Source organism: Populus euphratica, unplaced genomic scaffold (assembly GCF_000495115.2).
Source record: "Populus euphratica unplaced genomic scaffold, PopEup_1.0 scaffold162.1, whole genome shotgun sequence".
Lineage (NCBI taxonomy): Eukaryota > Viridiplantae > Streptophyta > Magnoliopsida > Malpighiales > Salicaceae > Populus > Populus euphratica.
In genome coordinates, this window is record NW_011500047.1 from 384,573 (window position 1) to 408,072 (window position 23,500).

General features: G+C 33.2%; 3 protein-coding genes across 5 annotated transcripts; 1 reads left to right on the forward strand and 2 right to left on the reverse strand.

Annotated features, from left to right (window-relative positions):
• Positions 1 to 1,766: 1,766 nt before the first annotated feature.
• On the reverse strand, positions 1,767 to 5,524 carry LOC105107530 (sodium-dependent phosphate transporter 1-like). The gene is made up of 11 exons (XM_011001485.1): positions 5,375 to 5,524; positions 5,047 to 5,169; positions 4,886 to 4,955; positions 4,362 to 4,486; positions 3,867 to 4,082; positions 3,400 to 3,486; positions 2,845 to 3,303; positions 2,626 to 2,753; positions 2,428 to 2,515; positions 2,061 to 2,315; positions 1,767 to 1,892 (listed from the first exon to the last, which is right to left on the reverse strand). The coding sequence occupies exons 1-11, from the start codon at positions 5,522 to 5,524 to the stop codon at positions 1,767 to 1,769; spliced, it is 1,827 nt and encodes a 608-aa protein (XP_010999787.1).
• Positions 5,525 to 12,616: 7,092 nt separating this feature from the next.
• On the forward strand, positions 12,617 to 17,473 carry LOC105107531 (probable alpha,alpha-trehalose-phosphate synthase [UDP-forming] 7). Its single transcript, XM_011001486.1, has 4 exons — positions 12,617 to 12,884; positions 13,140 to 15,233; positions 15,305 to 15,578; positions 16,454 to 17,473. Exons 2-4 carry the CDS (start codon positions 13,258 to 13,260, stop codon positions 16,751 to 16,753), a joined length of 2,550 nt encoding a protein of 849 aa, XP_010999788.1. The 5' UTR covers positions 12,617 to 12,884; positions 13,140 to 13,257; the 3' UTR covers positions 16,754 to 17,473.
• A 3,168-nt stretch (positions 17,474 to 20,641) lies between these two features.
• Positions 20,642 to 23,291, reverse strand: LOC105107532 (uncharacterized). 3 transcript variants are annotated; one of them, XM_011001487.1, is made up of 2 exons: positions 21,761 to 23,291; positions 20,642 to 21,213 (listed from the first exon to the last, which is right to left on the reverse strand). In XM_011001487.1, exons 1-2 carry the CDS (start codon positions 23,102 to 23,104, stop codon positions 21,163 to 21,165), a joined length of 1,395 nt encoding a protein of 464 aa, XP_010999789.1. In that variant the 5' UTR covers positions 23,105 to 23,291; the 3' UTR covers positions 20,642 to 21,162. The 3 variants fall into 3 exon arrangements, with proteins under 3 accessions (XP_010999789.1, XP_010999790.1, XP_010999791.1); XM_011001488.1 differs by lacking the exon at positions 20,642 to 21,213 and adding an exon at positions 21,241 to 21,293; XM_011001489.1 differs by lacking the exon at positions 20,642 to 21,213 and adding an exon at positions 21,309 to 21,691.
• Positions 23,292 to 23,500: the final 209 nt, after the last annotated feature.

The following is a 23,500-nucleotide window of genomic DNA, read 5'->3' on the forward strand; positions in this document are numbered from 1 at the left end:
TCCTTCAAAAGCCGTCTTTCTTGGTGTCTTTGAATGCATGTTGGTGGTCTCTCCCATTAGAGGTGGCATGTGGGGTTGTTTCTTTCCCTTCAACTCCGACAATCAATTTTTCTATTTTCCTCTCTATTCTCTCCTTGAATTTCATATATTTTTTATTTTTTACTTCCTTTACAGGATTTATTTTTTTTTCTAATTGTTAATTATAGTCCCTTAAGTTCTATTTTGTCTAAAAATAAAAAATCCAAACAATATTATACAAAACCGAGTTCGAGTCAAATGACAGATTTTTTTGTGCCTTCAATAATCTTACAGCAAACTCATTAGAACAAACCATCAATGCCAATTTTTAAAAAAATAAATGTGAGAAAATCAAATAAATAAAAAATTCAAGGAAAAAAAAGAAAAAAAATAATTTATGAATCCACATTAATAATATCAATAATAAACCAAATAGTAAATTGCTGATTTAGTTTTTCTTAATAATAATAATAATAATAAATATGGAACTATAAGGAGTAGTTTAATTAGTTAGGTTTTTGGTTTGTTCCTTAATAATCACGAGTTTGAATTCTCTCAGAATCATTAGAGATTTAAATTTATATGGTTGTTAATTTCAGAATTTATGAAATTGATCAAGATGCGTGCAAAATAACCCAAACATCTATATTAATTAAAATAATTATAATAATAAATATGAATATGATAATTATAATTTTTTTTTATCCATGGGAAAGTTGTTTCCTCCTTCACTAATGGAGCTCTGCACAAAGTGCCTTGTCTAGAACACTTCCAGTTATAAAATCAACGCAAATTTGTTCAGTTAAACGTAGCATATTGCTTTTTATATTTTACAACTAATTAAAACTATTGTTCTATGTTTAAAAGTAACTGAGCATATATTTGGACGTCCCTTTAAGCCATAACTAGAAGCAACTTCGGATTTTATTTTCCTGTCTTTTATGTAACTTGGTGCTGTTTTAGTGGGGAATTGAGCAACTTCGCTTGCTTCTCCATATTTTTGTGTGGGTGTTCTGTAATTGTAGGATCGTTTACTTTTACTATTAATATAAATTTTTCAATTTCATGAAAAAAAACAAAAGGTTTTCACTGGGGACTGGTCATAGAAAAAGGCTTTGTGATAGAAAGCCTTATACATTAATAAGTTATTAAAACTAGTTCTTGCTTTTTCCTATGGCAAGCCTTATAAGTTGTTCAGGTTTTCTTTTTTTTTCTCAACATAATATTAACAGATTAATTATAGAGTTTGGATAATCAATTAATAATAATACCTTTCATTTTTTAAATAAAAAAAAAAAAAGCAAAACAAAATCCTCTTATATAATGGACATTAATTTCACGTTAATCATCTCCAATTTTTTGCTTTTTTTTCAATATTTTGAAGAGATCAAGATAAAGAAAAAATATCTTCATATTTGACTTCCATCTACATATTAAGGGATTGTTTGGCACAGCGGTTGCATCATTATTTCTCTAATTTTTGAATTTTTTTATTTTTAATCATTTTTTTTATTTCTAAATCAATCTTTATCGCTATCTTAAACACCCTTAAGCTCGTATGGTCGGAAAGTTGTGCTAACAACACGAAGGATGCTAAGATTTCTGTGTTTGGTTACAACTATAAATTCCAATCAATCATGACAAGTCTTACGCCAATTGAAAGGAGCAAACATGGAAATTGGATGAGTAGTATTAATCCCGCTTGTATTAAACGTTGAACATAATTTAATGATTACAAAACTGCGACATCAGGGCACTACATATCCTGGTGAATGTACAGACGCTGAGAAGATCACATAAGCAATCCCACAAGAGAATATCACTGTTAGGATCCATCCACCTAGGAACTTGAGCACAAGTTTCCAATTAACATTCTGCATTACGATACAACATTTCCATCATAATCCTTCTTAAAAAGAATGTCATATATATGACGCATGTTCTGTTTAGCCTCGGACAATTCCATGCTCAGTTTCAATCTGATAAGGAATTTGATGCTGGTTTTAGAGATTATGCCATTATTTACGAGGAGGAAACCTTACCCGAATGTCATCGACCATTCCGACTCCTAAAAGAGATCCAACAAAAGCATGTATACTTGAAGCAGGAAGATTCATTCTAGTGACCATCATCACTGCTGTCACAGAGGAAAGCTGTGATGCCAGCCCTCTTGAGTTACTCATGTAAGTTAGCTTCCCACCTAGGCATCGAGTCAAGCGCCATCCACAGAGGAAAAATCCCATCGCGGCAACTAGTCCGCTAATTGCTCTAAACCACCATTTCACATGCACATACTCCTGGTTACCATGTGCATGGTCATTGCAAGATAGTTAGACAAAAACCAGTAGAGAGAAAAGTTACCGTAAAAGGATGGAGTATGTACGGAGATATTTATGGTTTTAAACTTACAACATCTTCCCCATTTCGTAGATATTTAATTCTATGATCAAACACATCAAGGATAGCTGCATATGGGCTTGCAATGGCAGCAACCTCAATAGAAAATTGAAGCCTGCAGCATAACAACAGATTTGGATTGGTCTGATGTATTGATGTACATGAAGGCATGACGCGAATGTGAGCAAAAGAGAACTTCTACTTCATCTAGAGACAGAGTAAACATACGCGAAGATACATGAAGCAAGGAGGTGTGGGAAGCTGAAGAAATCTTCCATTTCATCATATTTTTCAGCTAAAGCATGTCGAACAAGAGTTCGTCTGTCATACTCTATAACCTTTAACATCAGCACCAAATTATTAAGATATGCTATCATTCTAAAGAATGATTTAGAACTGTGTGTGATAGGATATAAAGAGAAGACCTACAGGGCGTATAATCGAAACCGCAAATTTTCTGATATATGTAGAGGCATCCGACGTTAATGATCTTTTCTCAATCCTCTGGAAGTTCCTTGCTTGAACCAACCTATTTGGAGTAGATTCAAGCAACTGTTTGAATTGTGTTAATTGACCTGTAGAACTTTTCTGAGTGACTGATTGTGTCTGCTGAAAATCTTGAATTTGCTGTTGAGAATCATGGATCTTATCCGGTAGCGGTGAGTCCCAACTCCTCTCTTCCTCTTCATATACTGTCTCAAGAACTCTCGTCTGCATAAAATCCCTCAACATTTCTTCGATATCTTCGTGGTTCTTCTCGTCATCTTTTATTGAACTTGTTTTATCCTGAATTTCTATGCATTGATGATCGATCGATCTGCTTTTCTTATTGGACTTACAATTTGGAATATCATTGGACTTCTTTATGGTCAAGGAAACTATCACAACCTGTTGCAAAATTAAATTCAGTCCTAGGCAAGAATAAAAAGAAAGAATGATTGGAACATCCAGTGGATAGCAGAACTTAAGGTTATGTTTCCTTACCAATGACAATATCGTTCCAACCAGTGTAGCAACCAAAACAGTAACTATTGCAAGCCACGTATTGATAAATATAATGTTTCCATTGATCTGCATCCCATTATGAAGTGAGTAATGCAAGTAACTCAATGGAAAACAAAGCAAAAGCATGATTATCTTATTGAACTATCCTTACCCTTTTAGAAAATCAAACAGAAGTAACAGAAACAAAAAATAAGGTTACATGCTATCCTGTTTGACATTTGTTTAAACTTCATCTATCTATCTAATTAGACACTGCTTGTGTTACTTGAGACAAAAATTTGCTACTATTCAGCTACTAAACACGACAGGATCCTCTCCTGCCTAGGAGGAAATGTCCTCTTTAACATGATGGACTGCCTGGATGAGGGAAGAGAATTAGAAACCTTAGTTTTTTGTTGTCCATCATGTTAAATTTATATTTTTTTTTAAAAAAAAAAAAAGCACACCTGAAATATGACAAAGAGGCAAAGTAGTCCGGTAGATATTCCGTAGTCGATAGGTAGGAAAATGAGAATCCTTTTCTCTGCATCTTCTGATCGAAGAAGAAACGCCCTCAAGAGTTTGAAGAAGATGTAGGAGCATAGGCAGGCGATTAATGGAGCTACTGTCCATTCAAGAGATATCCAGAGGAGTCCTCCACCATTAAAATTGTGATTTTCACTCTGCATGATCAAACTATGGCTGAAGAATAAGAATGAAGATCGAAGTGTCTAATTGAATGCCAAACCACAGAAATTACATTAAAAGGTTCTACTATAATGCAAGTATGCACAAAAGGAAATGATTAGAAAGGAGGGAAATGAAATGATCTGGAGAGTCATTTAGTATGTGATCATTAGGAATTTAACGATCAAAAATATAAATACTTCTTTCATTTCATCAATTACACAAATTTGTTATATATTTTACCACGTTTTGACTTATAAATATATGTTTTCTACCTTGTTCCATAAGGGTATGTAGCCAAAACCTTCAGTGACAAGGATGGTTCCTAACAGGGCACTCTGTATTGACTGCTGAGATGAGACCGGTAACTCCCAATAGGTTGCAACTGCAAGCCAGATCGCTGCCCATATCATCAAAGGCCGATAGAGAAGTTCGAGAGAAAAAATGTACAATGATATAGCTGTTAGCTTGGCATTCAAAATCACATAAAATGCTCAAGTATTATCACTACCTTATACTTAATTATTTAATTTTAATTATAATAAAAAATAGTGTGATAGAATTCAAATTCGTGATTGTTCATGTTCTAATACCGAGTCATGGAATAATTTTAATCCGGGAGCCAAAAGCTTAAAATTGTTGGATAGGGTTTAAAGAGTGGTTTTTATAGATTCTCTACAAATCATAAACTCTCTTTTTAACATTTTCATTTGTTAAATAAATAATCTTGGCATCAAGATTGATAAATGTGAAATGAGCAAATGTAAACCAGTAGTTTAAATTGACTGTCATTGAGTACCTGCCGTGATTAGAGCAACTACCAGGCTCCACATCAAAAATCCTGCGTCTGGTTGACTTTCTTTGAGAAACTGCAATGACACAGCCATATTACTTCATGAAAGAAAGAGCATTTCATAGTGTTTATTGACCGTGTTTATGGACAAATATTCATTTACACACATCAGAAAATAAAGAATCGACAGTGCTTTTGCTTGTAAAGGCAGCTCCCGGAACATAGATTAGGCAAGCGATTATTGAGGCCTTCAAAAGAGTCAATGCTCCTGATCCTACTGGTGTTGAAAACTGCAAATTCAAAATTCAATGAACTTTATAATCTGTACAAAATATTGAAGTAAATAACATAAGCTCATGCAGTTTGTGTCCTGAGCCTGAAATAAGTTGTACATGCTTCCTAGAGTATTTTCTATGTAAACAGAGTACTTGTTTACCACACACGTATTGCTGAAGAAAAATAGAACAAAGAAAACAGAGAAGGAGACAGTCCAACCGGAGCTGTGAGATTGTTTGCACCAGCAGAAAATGCCATAGCAACGGTAGCTAAAGCTCCGAAAATCGGTATCCATTGATACGTCTCTTTCCACCTTCCGACTATTCCAGCGGTCAAATCAACAGCAACCTTTCCTTCGTTTGAGGACATTAGTTTAGCTAGCTAGGAGTCTCTCTGAGTGCAATAAAAATTCTGTACAAGGAATTAGAGGAGAAGAATGTTGATTCGAATGCATTAAGATGTACATTGTTTATATCTCTCGAGGACTAGATGGACCGGCCTCATTGTAGGTTTTTGGACTGTTCTAGTAATTGTTTCTTGTCGCATGTCTCACATGAAGAGGAATTAGCCCTTGTTTTCCCCGGAACTTGGGGTCCGACTTGGTTCTTTATGAATTCAATAGTCCAAGGTTTCGGTGTCAAACAAGAATGAATAGTGGAACAAGCATGGGAAGACATTTTTTGACTCTCATTAATTTGAAGGGGCAGTCCCTTGTATTGCTTTTTAAGCAAATGGCATATCACGTTCTTGTTAATAAACGTTAAATCCAAAGCAAACAGTACAAAAGATGCGTCTTTTAAATCTCACCCCAGAAGATGGGCTGCGTAGCATAACTGCTTTGTCTTCACCAAAGATGGAAATTATTGTCTTCCATGGAAATATCTCCCCGGATTATAGGTAAAGGCATGTATAAACTAGTGTTTTGTGATTCCAGCTTAGCTATTTTATCTCTTTCTTTATGACTTTTTAATCCTCCACCATACAAGTCTTAAATTAATTTCTCATATAAAGATATTCAAGGAATACACAATCGATTACTTTTCATTAAACAACTATCATGTATATAGAAATCTTCATTAGTTCGATCATTAGAATACTTCTCTTGTAACTTTTGAAAATCAGCATTTCTAGTGTACAACTCCTTCAAACACCGAACCAAAATCTCGTTATGAAACTAGACTTTAAAAGGTAAAACTTTGTTATTCTTCCTTTCCCTACTAAAACTTCCTCTTCTTCAAACATTCAATGATCAATGCCACAATGTTATTGAAATTCCAAATAAATCTCATGAACTCCACACATTACTAATTATGTTAGGCATGTGCCAATCATGAATTTCCCTCACTCTCTCCTTGTCAACTTCAACTCCAATCCCCTGATCGAATCTAAATCTCGAGTCAATCTTTATAAAAACTATTGTACTACACAATTAATCTAGCATATCATCCAATCATGAAATTAAAAACCTGTATTCCATAATAATTTTATTAATAACATGAATATCAACACACAGATGCCAACTACCATCTTTTCGACAACACATAGATTTAAACTCTTTTGAATCAATTCTTTCTTTAGCAATTTTTTTATTTTCACTCTTAAGATTCCCCTCTTGTTTGGTCTCATTTCATAATGTGGCAAATTTAAAAGACTAGCTCTTGATATCCAGTCAATCTAGTATTGGATATCAAGTATGGAAGGTATCTCATTTGGTAACTCATCTGGATTAACTTTCTTAAACTCTTGCAATAAAAGTTTAATAGTTTCAAGGATTTTTACTGTCTTGTCAGCTTCTTCAAACAGTAAGGACTTCACAATTAAAGTATGTAATTTCTTTATCTCTTTTAAATCAATTGAGGTAGAGAGAAGCTAACATTATGGTCACCGATGTGGGCACTAGTGGTGGTTAATTGAAAAGGTTAGACTATGATGAGATATGCTACTATTTCGGTAAGAGGAAGGGACAATAGTCCGATTTCGAGTCTGCTTATGGAGAGGAGAGATTGCACTCTCAGTTGAGGTAGTGGTTCTTTGGTTCTAGTAAAGGAGTTGTGACTGTGTGCTGGAGAAAAGGGGATCTGCGATGGGTTAATGATGGTGGCTGAATGGCGGCTAAAGGAGAAAGGGTTGAAACATTGGTAATCGATGCCTAGAAGGTCAATGTTGCTTCGTGGGCGATGGTCACAGTAGAGAGAGGAGGGTTTATTAGGAGATGTTTGCAGCTGGGTTTTGATCATGTGTTTTGTATTACTGTTGGTTATAGTTATAATTTGAAAAAAAATATTTTATAAAAAATATTTTTAATTGATGTTGGATTAGAAAAATATATATTTAATTAAAATTGTAGTTGAAATTGAAATTGAACAAAAAATATTTTAATATGTTTAATTAAAAAATACTTTTTAAATTGAGGTTGGATAATAATTAAAAAATATATATTAATATTAATAATTTTTAATTAAATATTATAGATTTAATTAATATTATTACATCATGAAATAAATAATATTAGTATCAAATATTTTGTATTATTCCATTAAATTATATATAATTTCATCACGTACGAAATTTACCAAACAAGAACTATATATTTTCCATAGTTTCTTAAATGTATAACAATTAAAACTGAATTTTTTGTTACGTTATCAAGCAATCCCCTTTTAATTTTTTTAATAAGACATAAATAAATAAATAAAACATAATTTTTTTCATTATAAAATTGCCAAGTAAATAGCACTGTTTACTTGATGAAGGTAAATTAAAGCAGTGAAGAGTGTCCAGGTGAATTTATTTACCTAGATACTGTTTCTTTTCAAGAGTGAACAGTGAACTTGGAGTGAACAGTATTAAGATTAAGATGAATTAATTTATGTAGGCTTGACACAGCCGCGTGAGAAGCAGTTGAGAGCTGCTTCTCACCAAACAGCTCCCCACATATATAATAATTCATGTTTCATGATTATCAAATATATTATTTATATAATTTATTTTAAAAGCAGTCTCAATCGCGTAAATAAACGACCATTTAAAAGAAATGGCAGAAGCAAGGAGATGGTGTCGATGCTATAAGGTCTTGCGTTATGGCTGCTAGTGGGTGATCTATTATGGCTGGAAAAATTGGTGGAGAAGGGCTGATACACTTGGCTGATGGGTAGAGGTGGTGCTTTTTATGGCTCAACTTGTGTTTTTTTATTGATAGTGCATTTGTATTTTACTAAAAAAATTATTTGAATTTTTATTTTTTTATATTTGAATAATTGTGTTTTTCAAAAACGATTAATCAATTGCATTTATTATAAAATAAAAATATTTTATTTATTGATTCGAAATGTACAATCAAATAGAGATTGTCACAAAAATTATAGAAAATATGTTTGTAAATTAAACTTTTCCAAAAAAAAATGTTTACAAATTGAAATAAAAGTCAAGTTGATGTTGATGTTTTTTTTTTAATATCAAAATACAAAAAATATATCTGAACATTGAGTTTTTTTGTATTGTATGGGCATGTAAAAGTTGGTAAGTGAGAAAATATTTTGGTGTGTGTGATTTTTGTTTTAACTAATTCTCTTTTCGAAAATTTCTCTTTTCCTTTTTTATATGTTACAATCACATATTTATAAACAAAACAATTTTTTATTTTCCTTCTACTTGCTTGGTCCCAAACAACTAAAAAAGCTTTGGTCTTTCAAATACAAAAATTGTGATTATGTCTAATGAGATTATATAAACATATACATAGCTAATTTAGATTAGAGTAAGCCACAGTATTACTTCTCATGTATGATGAAAAATACTCAAATGTATTAAAATCCTAGTAATTTTTATGAAAATGTTACAAAAATCCACTTTTATGCCTAAAATACCTTTAATATATTCTATTTTTGTGATGTTAGATTGATAGGTTCCCCAATTGTTTAATCTATATCTTTTTTAAAACAAAAAAAGGCCTTCAAGATATGTAACATTATTAATTATTATTATTATTATTAACAAAAACTAAAAGAGGAGGTGAATTTATTGTTGATATCCTCATTATTATTTTTTTATTTTTTTTATTTTTAATATAAAATTAATCAAAAATTATATTTCATAATTTTTATATTATTTTGTATAAAGTTACCTTAACGGCATGATTTGAGTTATAATTTTGATAAGTTATAACTTTGATTATTTCAAATTAATTTATATAACATTAGGTACTCCTAAATACTGTTTTCTGCACGTTAAAAAAATATGTTTCGACCTGCATGTAGAATATATATTGTAGATTTGGAGCTCATTGAAAGAGTTTTTTTTTTTATTATTATTATTATTCATAAATCTTGTACTGAAACTCATAATTATAATTAAAATAAATAAAATGCTCTGTCATTGAGCTCTTGTCATTTCTTTGAGAAGAAGGTACTACGAAAGCATCAATATTTGTCCTTGTGTACGTGCACACTGCACCGTGCATGTATGTGTTTTTTATTGTCCTCGACCAGCTGTTTGACAACATTTTGTTGCTCAGGCCAGCGAAGGGTGGAGTCAGAACGGAATACCATGTTTTTCAAAATTAATTTATGAAAATTAAATCAAGATGGGCGAGTTTAAAGTCTCCATATCTACTTTTAAAAGAATGTGAGTTTTATATCAAAAATAGAATCAACCTAATAAAATAGGAATCCAAGATAAATTGAACGAATTATTAAATCTATTATTCAACTAGATAAGAGCATGTGCTGTGATCTTGCCTAAATTTTTTTTAATATAAAAGAGAGTCAAGGTGATGTAAGCATTTAAAAAGAGAGGTTAAAAAAATTGAAGAACTTAGTCATATGATTTAATCATATGTTTTGATTATGTTTAATAAACTTAATTAATTTAAATAATATAAATAAAAAAATATAATGACAAGAAATAAATGTAAAAAAAACATTAATAATAAAAAAATAATCAAGAAAACAAAACTAAGTTCAACAAGATTAGCATGTTAAATTCATAACTTAATCATGATATCCATGTAACCTCATTAAAAGCAAACTAAATAAAATTATAATATTTAATTATAAAACAATCTAATATTTAATAGTAAAATCAAGAAAAATAAAATAAAAAGATAAAAAGATAAATTTATGTTAACCCTAGTTAACCTGTCAATTATATAGAGAAGAAAGCGAGAGATAAAAAATATAAAATTAATTTTTAATAAATTAAATTTTCAATAATAAAATTTAAAAAAAATTAATTTTAAAAAAAAATTCAAAAAACAACTGAAATCAATCTATGTTAGCCTTCAAAAACACCTTATGAACCTAACAACTTATTAATTATAAAAAAAATAAAAACATGTATAATTATTACCGTTGTGTTAAGTCCTCAATTCTAGTTAAAAGTATCAATTCTTCAAAGTTTTTTTTTTTTTTCATTGTTGCTAGAGTTTATAATGTGAGGTTTTGGAATGGAAATATAATTAATAAAGTGGAGAATATACTCATTTATTGATGGTGCCATCCAACAACCAGCAACAAGGTTTGATGGTAATTTCACAAACCCAATCAGCCATGTGCATTTAAGATTGAAGTATATAATTATTAGGGTTTTTTCCCCTTAAAAAAATGGTTCCCTCCCACCACACCCGCCACCAACGCCACAGCAGACACCACCTTCCTTGTTCATGAGCAGAGAGAAAAATTAGGTAAAGAGCGCAAATGGGTCAAACACCGCCGTCCTTCTCAGCCACTCATTTTACCCCCAAATCTCCTATCTATTTCCAACGCAACCATCAAAAAGTCAACAACTTTTCAGGGATGAGAATGACATTCTAATCCCTTTCAATTTATGCGTACACATGCTGCCCACCAACCAACATTTCTTCTGGAATACCCATCACCAACCACCTCTCGGCTCGCCGCCACGGTGATGTTGTCGGTGACGCCATCATTTCTCCGTTCATCACCTTATCTACAAACTCTCACATCCACGTGGCAACATCATCAACATGGATGGAAAGCTTCTAGTCTCCCTTGGGTATATTCAGCTCCTCCATGGACCACGCTGTTTCTTACTTTTTTATCCAGTTTTCTTTTCTTGGATGAAACTTTGGATTGAAGCTTTTTTCTATCTTATCCATTGCTTTATCCTAATTATATTCCATCCATTACAAGAGTTGCTGTTTCTGGTATTTTTATTCTCTTTTATCCGATAATGATAAAGATATTTATGAGATAAGGGTGTTTAGTGTGGCAATAAATATTATTTTTTAAAGTAATTTTTATTTAAAAATATATTAAAATAATATCATTTTATTTTTAAAAATTTATTTTGAACATCAACACATCAAAAAATATATATAAAAAAATCAGTTTTAAAAATGTGTTTTTTATATTAATTAGAGAAATTTAATAGTTTTATTAGACCTAAAGTTTAAAGTTTGAAACCATAAAAGTTAAGAAAGTGAGTAAAATTCTCTGAACATCAAACCAATTCCTTGGAGTGTTTTATAATGATTTAATGAAATTGTAGAAATTTATGTATGTTTCATTTTAGCTACAAATTCATTTATAAATCAATTTGTTAAGAAAATAAAAGTTCATATATTTATTTTTAGAACAAATATGTATTATCAAAATGACTTGAATTTTGAAAGAAAGAATGTGTAACCAAAAAAATATTATCAGAATAATTATATTCAAAACATAAATGTTGAAACCCTAGTTGTTCATGTATGTACTCTAAAATATCAAATTTAAGCTAATAACACTTTATAAATCATCATTAGATAAAATTTAATTTTTTATATAAATTAAAAGTTATATGCAAAAACATCATATGTTATTTATAGTTTAATCTAAAGCTTTTGGAGAAATCCATCATGCTTTATCAATCAACATAAGCCTATAGTGTAAAATTTTTACTTTCTCTTTCAATTTTTTTTTAGTGTTCTTAAAAGTTTTTAATAAGTTGATGTTAAGCATATATTTTTTAAATAAAGCAATATTATTTTAATATATTTTTAAATAATTTTAAAAAAAATCTTAATCATTTTAGGAATTATTAGTGTATTCCTATCTAAAAGTTCATATATTTTCTTTTTCTTATGAAATAGCATTATTATAATATATAATTTTAGTTTCACTCGAAGTAAAGAAAGAAAAAGGAAGGTGGTGAGGAGGCTGAGAAGATGATTGGCTAGCAATAAAAGCAATTCAGCTACAAATGAAAACATGTGATAATCACCTTGGTTGATTAGGTATCAAACGACGCGTGGGCAGTACATTGTTCTTACTCACGTGGCTTTGTTTAAAACCTGACACGCGTGCAGCTGCCTTAACGAAAGGGAGTAAAGAGCGCGTGACCCTAAGACTCCACTTTGCCAGCTGGCGTTACTGGGTAGTCTACTGGCCGACCTTATCCTCTTCTTTTTTATGTAATATTTTTTCTGGTAATTAATAAAAAAAATATAAAACATAAAACAAACGAAAGAAAGAAAGAAAGAAACATTGTTTATTATAGTATTGTATTGTAGCTGTAGTATATTGTTTACATGGATAGATAGAAAGAAAGAGGAGAGGAGAGGAGAAGAGAGAGAGGTTGTTAATGTGATTCTTGAGATAACAGGGACGAACCGAAAGCCAAACCCTAGAATTCATTCTTTCTTTCTTCTGAAAGATAACGTTTTTTTTTTAATTATATTTCATTTCAGATCCAAAGATTATTAAGGTGCAAACTTTCTTGCCTTTCAAAGGTTAGTTTTTCAACTTTTGGATAGTTTTTCTTTTTTAATCTCATACAAGAGAGTTTGTTAATCTGGGGTAATTTTTTTTTGGTTGAATTCGAATGTAAAGTTTGAGTCTTTTTTATAATTCATCTTTGCTTGATCATTTACTATATGTGGATCTCATTTATATGTTTAATTGGATTGTAGCCATCAATCATGTGTGGATTAATTTTGGCAATTACTGTATCTCTGATTATGGTGCTTGCTTCGTACCCTTTTCAGATCCTGTCAAATTATAGTGATTTCAAAGGGAAGTCAATACTGGGGTTTGGTTTATAGTAAGTTTTGGGTAGAAGTTGTAGTGTTTGTAGTTCTGCATTGTTAAAGAAAGAGCGTCAAGATGGTGTCTAGATCATATACCAATCTTTTAGATCTAGCTTCGGGTAACTTTCCGGCTATGGGTCAACCTCGGGAGAGAAAGCAGTTGCCTCGTGTAATGACAGTTCCCGGAGTTATTTCCGAGCTTGATGATGATGCGGCCTCAGATGTGCCTTCATCAGTAGTTCAGGACCGCATGATCATTGTAGCGAATCAATTGCCGGTAAAAGCAAAGCGTAGGCCAGATAATAAAGGATGGAGCTTTAGTTGGGATGATGATTCTTTGTTATTGCACTTAAAAGATGGTTTGCCTGAAGAAATGGAGGTTTTATATGTTGGTTCTTTGCGGGCTGATGTTGACTTGAGTGAACAAGATGATGTCTCGCAGGTTTTGTTGGATAGGTTTAATTGTGTTCCGGCATTTCTACCTCCTGATATTTTGTCAAAGTTCTATCATGGGTTTTGTAAACAGCATTTGTGGCCGCTTTTTCACTATATGCTTCCTTTTTCGGGGAATCATGGTGGGCGCTTTGATCGATCTTTGTGGGAGGCATATGTGGCAGCAAATAGGATCTTCTCGCATAAAGTGATTGAGGTTATAAACCCAGAGGAAGACTATGTTTGGATTCATGACTATCATTTGATGGTGCTGCCTACTTTCTTGAGGAGAAGGTTCAATGCATTGAGAATGGGATTCTTTCTTCACTGTCCATTTCCTTCGTCAGAGATATACAGGACTTTACCTGTTAGGGAAGAGATTCTTAGGGCACTTTTGAATTCAGACCTCATTGGCTTTCACACTTTCGATTATGCTCGACATTTTCTTTCTTGTTGCAGTCGAATGTTGGGGTTGGAATATCAGTCAAAGAGAGGTTACATTGGAATGGAGTACTATGGTAGGACTGTTGGAATAAAAATCATGCCAGTTGGGATTCATATGGGGCAGATTGAGTCTGTCTTGAAACTTGCAGACAAGGAGTGGAGGGTAGGAGAGCTAAAACAACAATTTGAAGGGAAGACAGTTTTACTTGGGGTTGATGATATGGACATCTTTAAAGGTGTAAATTTGAAGCTTTTGGCAATGGAACAGCTTCTGAAACAACACCAAAAGTGGCGAGGAAGGGCTGTTTTGGTGCAGATAACAAATCCTGCAAGGGGACGAGGGAGAGATCTTGAGGAATTGCAGGCTGAAATACAGGAAAGCTGCAGGAGGATTAATGAAACTTTTGGTCGTCCTGGCTATGAACCAGTTGTCTTTATTGATCGACCTGTATCTCTCAGTGAAAAAGCTGCATATTTCACCATTGCAGAGTGTGTTGTTGTGGCAGCTGTGAGAGATGGGATGAATCTTACTCCTTATGAGTATGTTGTGTGCAGGCAGGGTGTTTCTGGGTTGGAGTCTAGTGCAGAATCCAGTGGACCCAAGAAGAGCATGCTGGTTGTATCAGAGTTCATTGGATGTTCCCCTTCACTTAGTGGTGCAATTCGGGTCAATCCATGGAACATTGAAGCAACCGCTGAAGCAATGAATGAGGCAATTTCGATTGCCGATTCTGAGAAACAATTGCGACATGAGAAGCATTACAGGTATGTCAGCACACATGATGTGGCATATTGGTCAAGGAGCTTTTACCAAGACATGGAGAGGACTTGCAAAGACCATTTCATAAGGCGCTGCTGGGGAATTGGCTTAAGCTTTGGTTTCAGAGTTGTTGCGCTTGATCCTAATTTCAAAAAATTAAACATTGATCATATAGAATCTGCATACATAAAGTCCAAAAAAAGAGCTATACTATTGGACTATGATGGAACTGTAATGCCACAAACATCCATCAATAAGACCCCAAGTTCTGAGGTCATTTCAATGATAAATACTCTCTGTAGTGATGTTAAGAACACTGTCTTTGTTGTCAGTGGAAGAGGAAGAGATAGTTTAGGCAAGTGGCTTGCTCCTTGCCAAAAACTTGGAATTGCTTCTGAACATGGGTACTTCATGAGGTATGTTCTAAATTACTCTTGTTTGCTATTGTTCTTCCATTTCTGCTTGACTAAAAATCATGCTGTGTCAGGTGGTCTGCAGATGATGATTGGGAGAACTGCGGGCAGAGTAGTGATTTTGGATGGATTCAAATAGCTGAGCCTGTTATGAAATTATACACAGAAGCCACTGATGGATCTTCCATCGAGACCAAAGAGAGTGCTTTGGTTTGGCACCACAGGGATGCAGATCCTGGTTTTGGAGCTGCTCAGGCCAAGGAGATGTTGGACCATCTTGAAAGTGTGCTTGCAAATGAGCCTGTTGCTGTCAAAAGTGGTCAGTTTATTGTGGAAGTTAAGCCTCAGGTAAATATTCGGCTTCAAATCCAATTTACCAACTTTCTAGCTGAATGCAATTTCCTGTCAATTGCTGTTCTGATGATCAACTAATTTGTTTTTCAACCATGAAAGAAATGAACGTCTTTGGCATACCATCTTATTTGTTTTGATTGCTAGAACGAAGTGCAAACTGTTCTCATTTTCTTTAGACCAATTACATAACTTCAAGTCTGGTAAGTAAGATTATGATGAACCTAGGTCGGAGGAGAAGCTGGAAGTTAGGGAGTGAGAATCAGTTTAATGTTTGGCATGAAAATTATTTCAAGTTTTTTTCAGGAGCAGTTAACCAAATGGGAAATTACAGATTCATGCAATCATGAAAATTCTGGAAACCTGTTCCTAGAACACACTTTCTAATTGTAAGCTGTGCTATAAAAGGAAAAGATAATAGTGTTGGTAAAATACTTTTTTGGACTATGGCTTGATTTACTAAACTGGTTGGGTTTTGGCCTTTTCAGTTGTCGTTATTTCTTTCTGAAGCAATTGCGGTGATGATGCCATAAAAGTTGCATGATTTCTTATGGATTGTCAATATTGTTTAATAATCAGTCAGTTTGAATGTTCATTATCAAACCTTTGGATCATTAAAATTTCAGTAGGAGAAAACATTGAAGCTTGTTGATCGTGGATGTTATATCACCACTAATTGAATGGACCCTCATATTTTGTTTGACAATAAACCATGCAAACGCTCAGTGTTAACTTCAATCATAACTACAACCTACCTTTCTTGATTCTTTTACTGTTTGGGATAACCTGGGTCCATCTTTCCTAATCAAGTGATCTATTCTGGACTAAAATGTAACCATAAGGCCTGACGCAAATTTTCATGCGGCTTTCAGGGAATCAGTAAAGGTTCCGTGGTAGAAAAGATCTTTACATCAATGGCTGAAAGCGGAAGACAGGCTGATTTTGTATTGTGTATTGGGGATGACAGATCAGATGAGGATATGTTTGAAAGCATTGATAATGCAATAGCAAGTGGTATCCTTAACTCCAGTAAATCTGTATTTGCTTGCACTGTTGGTCAGAAACCTAGCAAAGCCAAGTACTATTTGGATGACACAGCTGATGTCATAAACATGCTTGAAACTCTTGCAGAAGCTTCCGACCCATCACCCTCTGCTGGAAACTCCCCTTGAAATCTTTAAGATGATCAAGGAAGAATAACGTGCTTGACTGTGATTGAGGGTAGCAATCATTTTCTGCTCATTTTTGGAAGTGGCTTGTTGGAAGAGACATTAATGGCCTGTTGAGAAATGTCCAAGCACTTGAATTTTGTCTGTGACATAACATAAACAGTTCAGAGAGTGGGATTTTACTTGGGGAAATCCTAAGAAAGTATATCTTTTTAATCAGTTCAGACATGTAGGGGTTCGGGTGACCTAATGGATTTATAGGAAGACTGACATGGAATTAGAAGAAATAAATATTGCATTGCAAGCGTGTAAAGGCCAGCTGCATAGGATCCAATACATGATTGGAGGTGGCATTCATATTCAACTGCATTCTTGCCTGGGTAATTCAAACGGTGGGAGGTCGGGGTTCCCGCTGTAACAGAAGCAGGTATCAGATGATTTTAAGTTGCCACGATGAACAGAGACTATACCGGTGCAAATTTTTTCCTTTTAATTTTTTTTTTCTCGAGTGAATTTCTTTTGGAACAATTTTTATTTTATTCCTTAGCTCCTTAAATCTGTAAATTTTATAGCGAAGTTGGGAATTTAGTTGATTTTGAATCAGTTTCATTGAACGACATTGTTGCTGATGCTTACTGGAGTGTTGGTTGATTCTTGACCTGTTTGTAAACTGTGGACACTTCTGCCATTTGTACTGCACAAAAATGAGTTTAATGTTGGTTTTGTAAATTCTCGAGGAACTGGAGAAAGAGACCTTTTTTTAAAACCACTTGTCTTGTGCATGCTAATAGGTCTGCTGTCTTGCTTTGGAACTCCTGTCGTCCGTCAGTCTTCCTTGAGCTACTGCCGTTTAAGCCCTGCCTCTGCTTTTAACATCGTAACGGATGGTCTTCAATGATTTTGTAGGCTTTCGGCAATTAGCATAAAAAAATAGTAAATTAATATCGGTAAATTTTTTTGATGAAATAACATGTTTTTGATGTCATAGTTTTAAACTGTGGTATTAAATTAAATATAATATTTCCAAAATGTCATGATTTGCAGTTGTGAATTATGATAAATTAACTGATTTTTTATGGTTATTTAAACTGGTCAATCAATTTATAAAGAGAATTATAAAACTATTAAAATCAGAGTTTTGTATGATATTTTTTAGATTTGATTGTTGAAGAAAATAATAATCTCCGAAGCTCCGAAAACTCCTGATTTGATAATCAAATTAAAAGCTATAGTTTTTTTTTTAAACCATGATTTTAGTTCAGCGTGACTTAACCTTCTATTAAGTATAGACCTCTGTAAATAACCTTCTATCTAGGTTATTTGATTGTTGTTTTCATGCCCCTTGTTGAGGATGAGGGAGTCACAGTGTTTTAAGCTGAATTTGGGTTTTCCATGGTGGTTTGATGGGCTAATATCCTTTATTTTATTTATTTTTAGCTTGGATTGTGATCCATGTTTTCTCACAAGACAAGGTTCTTTTTTAAAATAATAGATTCTTAAATGCTTAAGTTGAAAAAAAAATAATCTGTAGATGGAGAGAATAACAAAGGAGTGTTTTGTAATATGTTGTTTTTTAAAAAATATATATATGAATGATCTGTGGTAAAGGGGATTGCAAACCTACCCGGAGAAGAAGTCACAGTAAACTACTACTTTGTCGCGAATCATAATGCAATTATCCCTTAACTCTAGCCGTGACGACTTTAACAGAACAAATATAACCCTATTAATTTTTTTGATTTTGTATTAACTATCTTTTCCTTCTCATTTTCTTTGGACCATGACCACAAGGCCCGATCAGGCTTCTTTTCTCTCTTCCTGTTCTTGTCTCTTCACCTCAGCTCTGGTTAGGCCCTTCATCTGTCTTTTCTTTCTCTTCTTCATTATCTTCTCTTTCTTTAGGGCTAGCTGGGCCCTTCCTTCTTCTACTATACTCTCCTCTCCCTTTCTCTTTCTTCATTTCGGGTCTGGTAAGGCCCTTCCTTCTTCTACTATACTCTCCTCTCCCTTTCTCTTTCTTCATTTCGGGTCTGGTAAGGCCCTTCCTTCTTCTACTATACTCTCCTCTCCCTTTCTCTTTCTTCATTTCGGGTCTGGTAAGGCCCTTCCTTCTTCTACTATACTCTCCTCTCCCTTTCTCTTTCTTCATTTCGGGTCTGGTAAGGCCCTTCCTCCTCCTCCTCCTTTTTTCTTTTTTCTTCTCCTCCTCTCTTTCTTTTTCTGGTTCGGCTGGGCTGGTTTTATCTTGACCCAATCATATGACATTTGCGGATTTTTTAATATCATTTTTGAATGATTAAGACATTTTAGTAGCCTCTTTCAGTCCAATGCTTAGATTCAAGTTCTCTCGTTTCCTTTCTTCTTGTTATTTTTTTCCCCTCTTTCAATGTTATTATTTACTAATATATTGTAACTTAGGCCCTGTTTTTTCCGTGAAAAATGGTTTTTTATAAATTATTTTTTAAAATATTTTTGTATTTATTTATCATTAAAAAAATTATTCAACAAAAAAAAATTTCCAATAAAAAAAATTTTGACTTAGTTTTTAGGACAGTATTTTTTTTTATTTTGAGAGGAAAATATTTTTTAAAAGCTGTGAAAAATTTAGAAATGTCATGTTATTTGTTTATTATATCAAATTTGATTCTCAATTTTTGATTAATATATAATTTATTTTGAATTTTTTTTTCAATTCTATCACTTAGAATTTGATATAGTTTGATTTTTATATCAATTTTGATCTTTATTTTTATGATTATCGTTTGCTTTTCTCTTATTATTTTTTTAATTGAAATTTTTTATCTATCAGATTTTATTCTTATTTTTTATTCTTATTTATTTTATTAAAAATAATTTAAAAAATTTTAATTTTTTTAATTTCATCATCTTTTCATTTTTTTATCTGTTAGATTTGATATCTATTATTCTAATTGTTATTTATCTTATATGAGATAATTTATGAAATTAATTTTTTTTAATTTTATTCTCATTTTACTTTTTAATTTGTAATATTTATTTTCTATTATTTTAATAAACTTGAAAAAAAAAATTATTTTCCAGTTCATTTTTCATGACATAGTTAAACACTGAAAAATTTTCCAACTTATTTTTTATGATACTATCAAATATCGAAAAAAATTCAATTTTCAAGAAAACCACTTTATAAAATAAAACTATTTTTCAGTAAATAAATAGTTGTTAGTCTCTGTAGTTTAATGAAACTAATTAATTAATTTTTGTGATTTTTGAGACTATATAATTAATCCTTTAAATCAGTTTATAACTTAGTATTTCCATAATTTCACATCCATTTCCTTTTCTTTTCTTTTTTTTTGTTGAAAAATAGAAAAGAGAAATAGTTAAGATAGGAAGATTTGATTAGTGAAAAAGTAAATTCTGAAACAAAAAGCAACTAAATCGTGGAAGACCAATGCTGTTCAAGGTAATCTGTAATTGTTTTTGTTGTCATGGAGACTAATCAAATTTAACTAAATAACCCTTGCATCATAACTCTCGTATTTCCCCATTTTCTGCATTGTCTGTCTCTCTGTAACATGATTGATGATGTGGTGCAAGAAATTTTATAAAAACATAATTAAATCGAAAAAGTAATTTCATATGTATATTTTTAATGTTTTTAGCTTTTAATATTTCAAAATCATATAAAAACATCTAATTAATTAATTTCACGTTCTTATAGCCATTCACCAGCCATACACTTGTTAGAAGACTGTTTGGAAACACTAACTATGTTTTTTATATATATTTTTTAGATTATTTTAATGTGTTAATGTAAAAAATAATTTTTAAAAAATAAAAAATATTATTTTAATATAAAAAATACTTTTAAAACAAAACAATACAGGAGACCTGTCCTCCGTGCTCTGAGCATGAACAAGGCCGCCAGTACCCACATATTTATTTCTTCTACATGTATTTATTAATTTCTGGACATGCTGAAACTACTCTGATAAAACTATTGATTGGTATTAAGTGTTGAAGCTTGTCTCATTCTTTAATTTCCAACATCCTTATTAATATCTCACCATGTGGGTTATCGCTTCCCTTCATGTAGGAGACACAGCTTCTGATCCCTTTTTTTCTCCATTTTAAGCTGGTCTAGATTTGCATGGGGACCATGCAGATTCAATGCAGGAAACAGAGAAGATGAGCTACATATGGCTATCGACGCTTGGAGTTCTGGTCACAAGATGGAAGTGCTCGCGTGTTAGCTAGCAGTCAAACAGATGCAGGCAATGTTGCGCACGCAGCTCGTGAACCTTGCTCATTGCTCAAACTTTCTAAACATGGACCTTATGCTCACTAAAAGAATGTCATTTTATGGCAGTAACCTAGAGCTCTGTGCTGCTTGACCCTACCTGAAAGCAAGCAGCAGCGAAGGAGACGAACAGCTAGCTAACACTAGCAATCTTGCTAGATCCTCCAAGGCTGTGACCCCATGGCTCCAAAGCAAAAGCATGTATGGCCATTAAGAGATTGAATTCAGTCACGATGCAATGCATTTCTCTTCGAAAATGTTGACCTAAGACATATACATAACAAGAATTGATGAAGATAATTTCCTATTCTCCCCACACCATTTGATTTTCCATTACAATAATACAATGACATGAACATACACCACTTTTCAGAGTCGGGTCCAAACATCCCATGCTCCCTCATGCGACAAGGCATGTTCAACCCACGCGCCACCATGTCTAGTCTACTAACCGCACCTTCGAGTGAAGATCAAATATTTGGCAAAATTGTCAAGTCCCGCTAGCCAGAGTACATGAACTTGTAGCCATCTTTTTTTTTTTACAACAGGATTTGATATGACAGCTCGGCTTATATTAGACCAAATCGATTCAAATCGGCTAAATAATTTGATTGGTCTACCATAAACCAAGGTTTTTGCAGCAATCACTGGGCCGGATAGAACTACAATGCGATTTAATATTATATTACAAAATTATACAAAACAAAAGGGAGAGAACATCAAGAACTCACCGGAGACAAGTAAACTTGACTCTGTATCACAGTTTTGCCAATCTTGAATCCTGGAACCACTGTGAAAGCTACCAGGAGATCAGTGTCAGCGTTGGTGGTTTCTAATACCGAGTCTTGTGTAACAGCCTCCATGTAGACATCAGAGAATCTGCAATTCTTGGCTATCTGAAAAATACTGACATCCTCACCAAATGAGAAAGCTAAGAGATTCAAGGCCCATACCCTTCTAGCCATCTCAACAAATGCATTGAAGAAAGCAGAATCTGGGAATCCACCAGAATTCACTAGCTTTCTCTGGTTTAAATTCCCAAACAGAGAGCACTCCATTTTTGCATGAACAAGTTGAAGATACTTAGCCCTTGTGAATCGTGCAAATGATGAGTCTGGATTCTCAGTCAAGAACTCTTTTGGGTTCAAAGATTTGAGCTTTTTGAATTCAATGAAGTAGTAGTGTTCACTTTGAAGCTCCTCATTTGGATGATTGAAACCCTCAAGCATTGTTTTGCACACAAAAGATTCAAAGACAAAGCACCTGTGGCTTGGCTTTGAGAAAACAGTGTTTTCTGGTTCAATTGCTTTTGCAGCTGCTTCAATATCCCAGTGGGCTACCTCCATTTCACAAACCATTAATTTCACAAAATTCCTAACGGACCTTAAAGCATGATGCAAGAATTGAACAAAATGGGTTGGATTTAGGAGTGAAAACCGGATGTTGTCGAACATTGATAGAGGCCCACTTGCATTTAGTCTCTTCTCAAGAGACTTGTTAAAAGCTATGGCCTCATCAAGCTGTTTCTTGAGTGAACCAATGTCTGAACCTTTAACCTCAACCCCTGCTTCCAGTTTCTTGATTGTGATCTCATAGGTCTTCATTAAGCCCTGTTGTTCTTGAATCTCCGCCAGCATCATAGTAACCTGGGGTGAAAGGTCAAGCTCATTCTTGAAAAAACTACGCTTAAGTTCTGATAATTGTTTCAACTCATCAACAACAGCCTGATCTGAAGCTTGTATAGCATCACTACAATAAGGATTCTGAGCCATTTGTAGCTCCGCGTAACCTGCTTTAATTGTAGTAATGCTTGCAAATAGCTTTGCCAGCAATGCCTCCAAGACTGCTCTGCGCTTGGCCTTGGCATCTTTCTTCTTGTGATTATTAGTGTTTTGAGGTTTGTAGGCGGTGTTTGAATCATCTTGATCGAACTTGTTGTGTGGTGTCAGGATACACATGCCAATCCCATTATTTGAAGCAATTCTAGTTGCAGTCTTGAGGTTGATAACTTTTTGGAATGTTCTTGCTATCTTGCTCTTGTTGTTTGGGAGTGATCTACATTTGATTGTCTCCATGATTTTAGATGGAAATCAAATGAAAAAAATGTGGAAGGGGTTTTGGTTATGAAGATTTTTGGGTGGTTTTTTTTATTAGAGAAAGAAAAGGGGGTTTTGGGGATTGTAACAAGTGACAGTGCTATCCCATGAGAAAGAAAAGCCAGACACAAATTTTGACTAGCAGGTTGAAGCTGGAGATGGAGGTGGGCTGTTGCTAAGCTAGCTAAGGGTGTCAGGTACAGTGATGATGAAGTTTTTTTTAAATGCTTTTTTATTTAAAAATATATTAATTTTTTTTATTTTTATATCAATATATTAAAATAATTAAAAAAAACATTTACTGTAATACTCGACCCTCCTAAACTGAGAGATTGGTCCAAACTGTTTTTTAAAAATGATATAAAATTTAAAAAA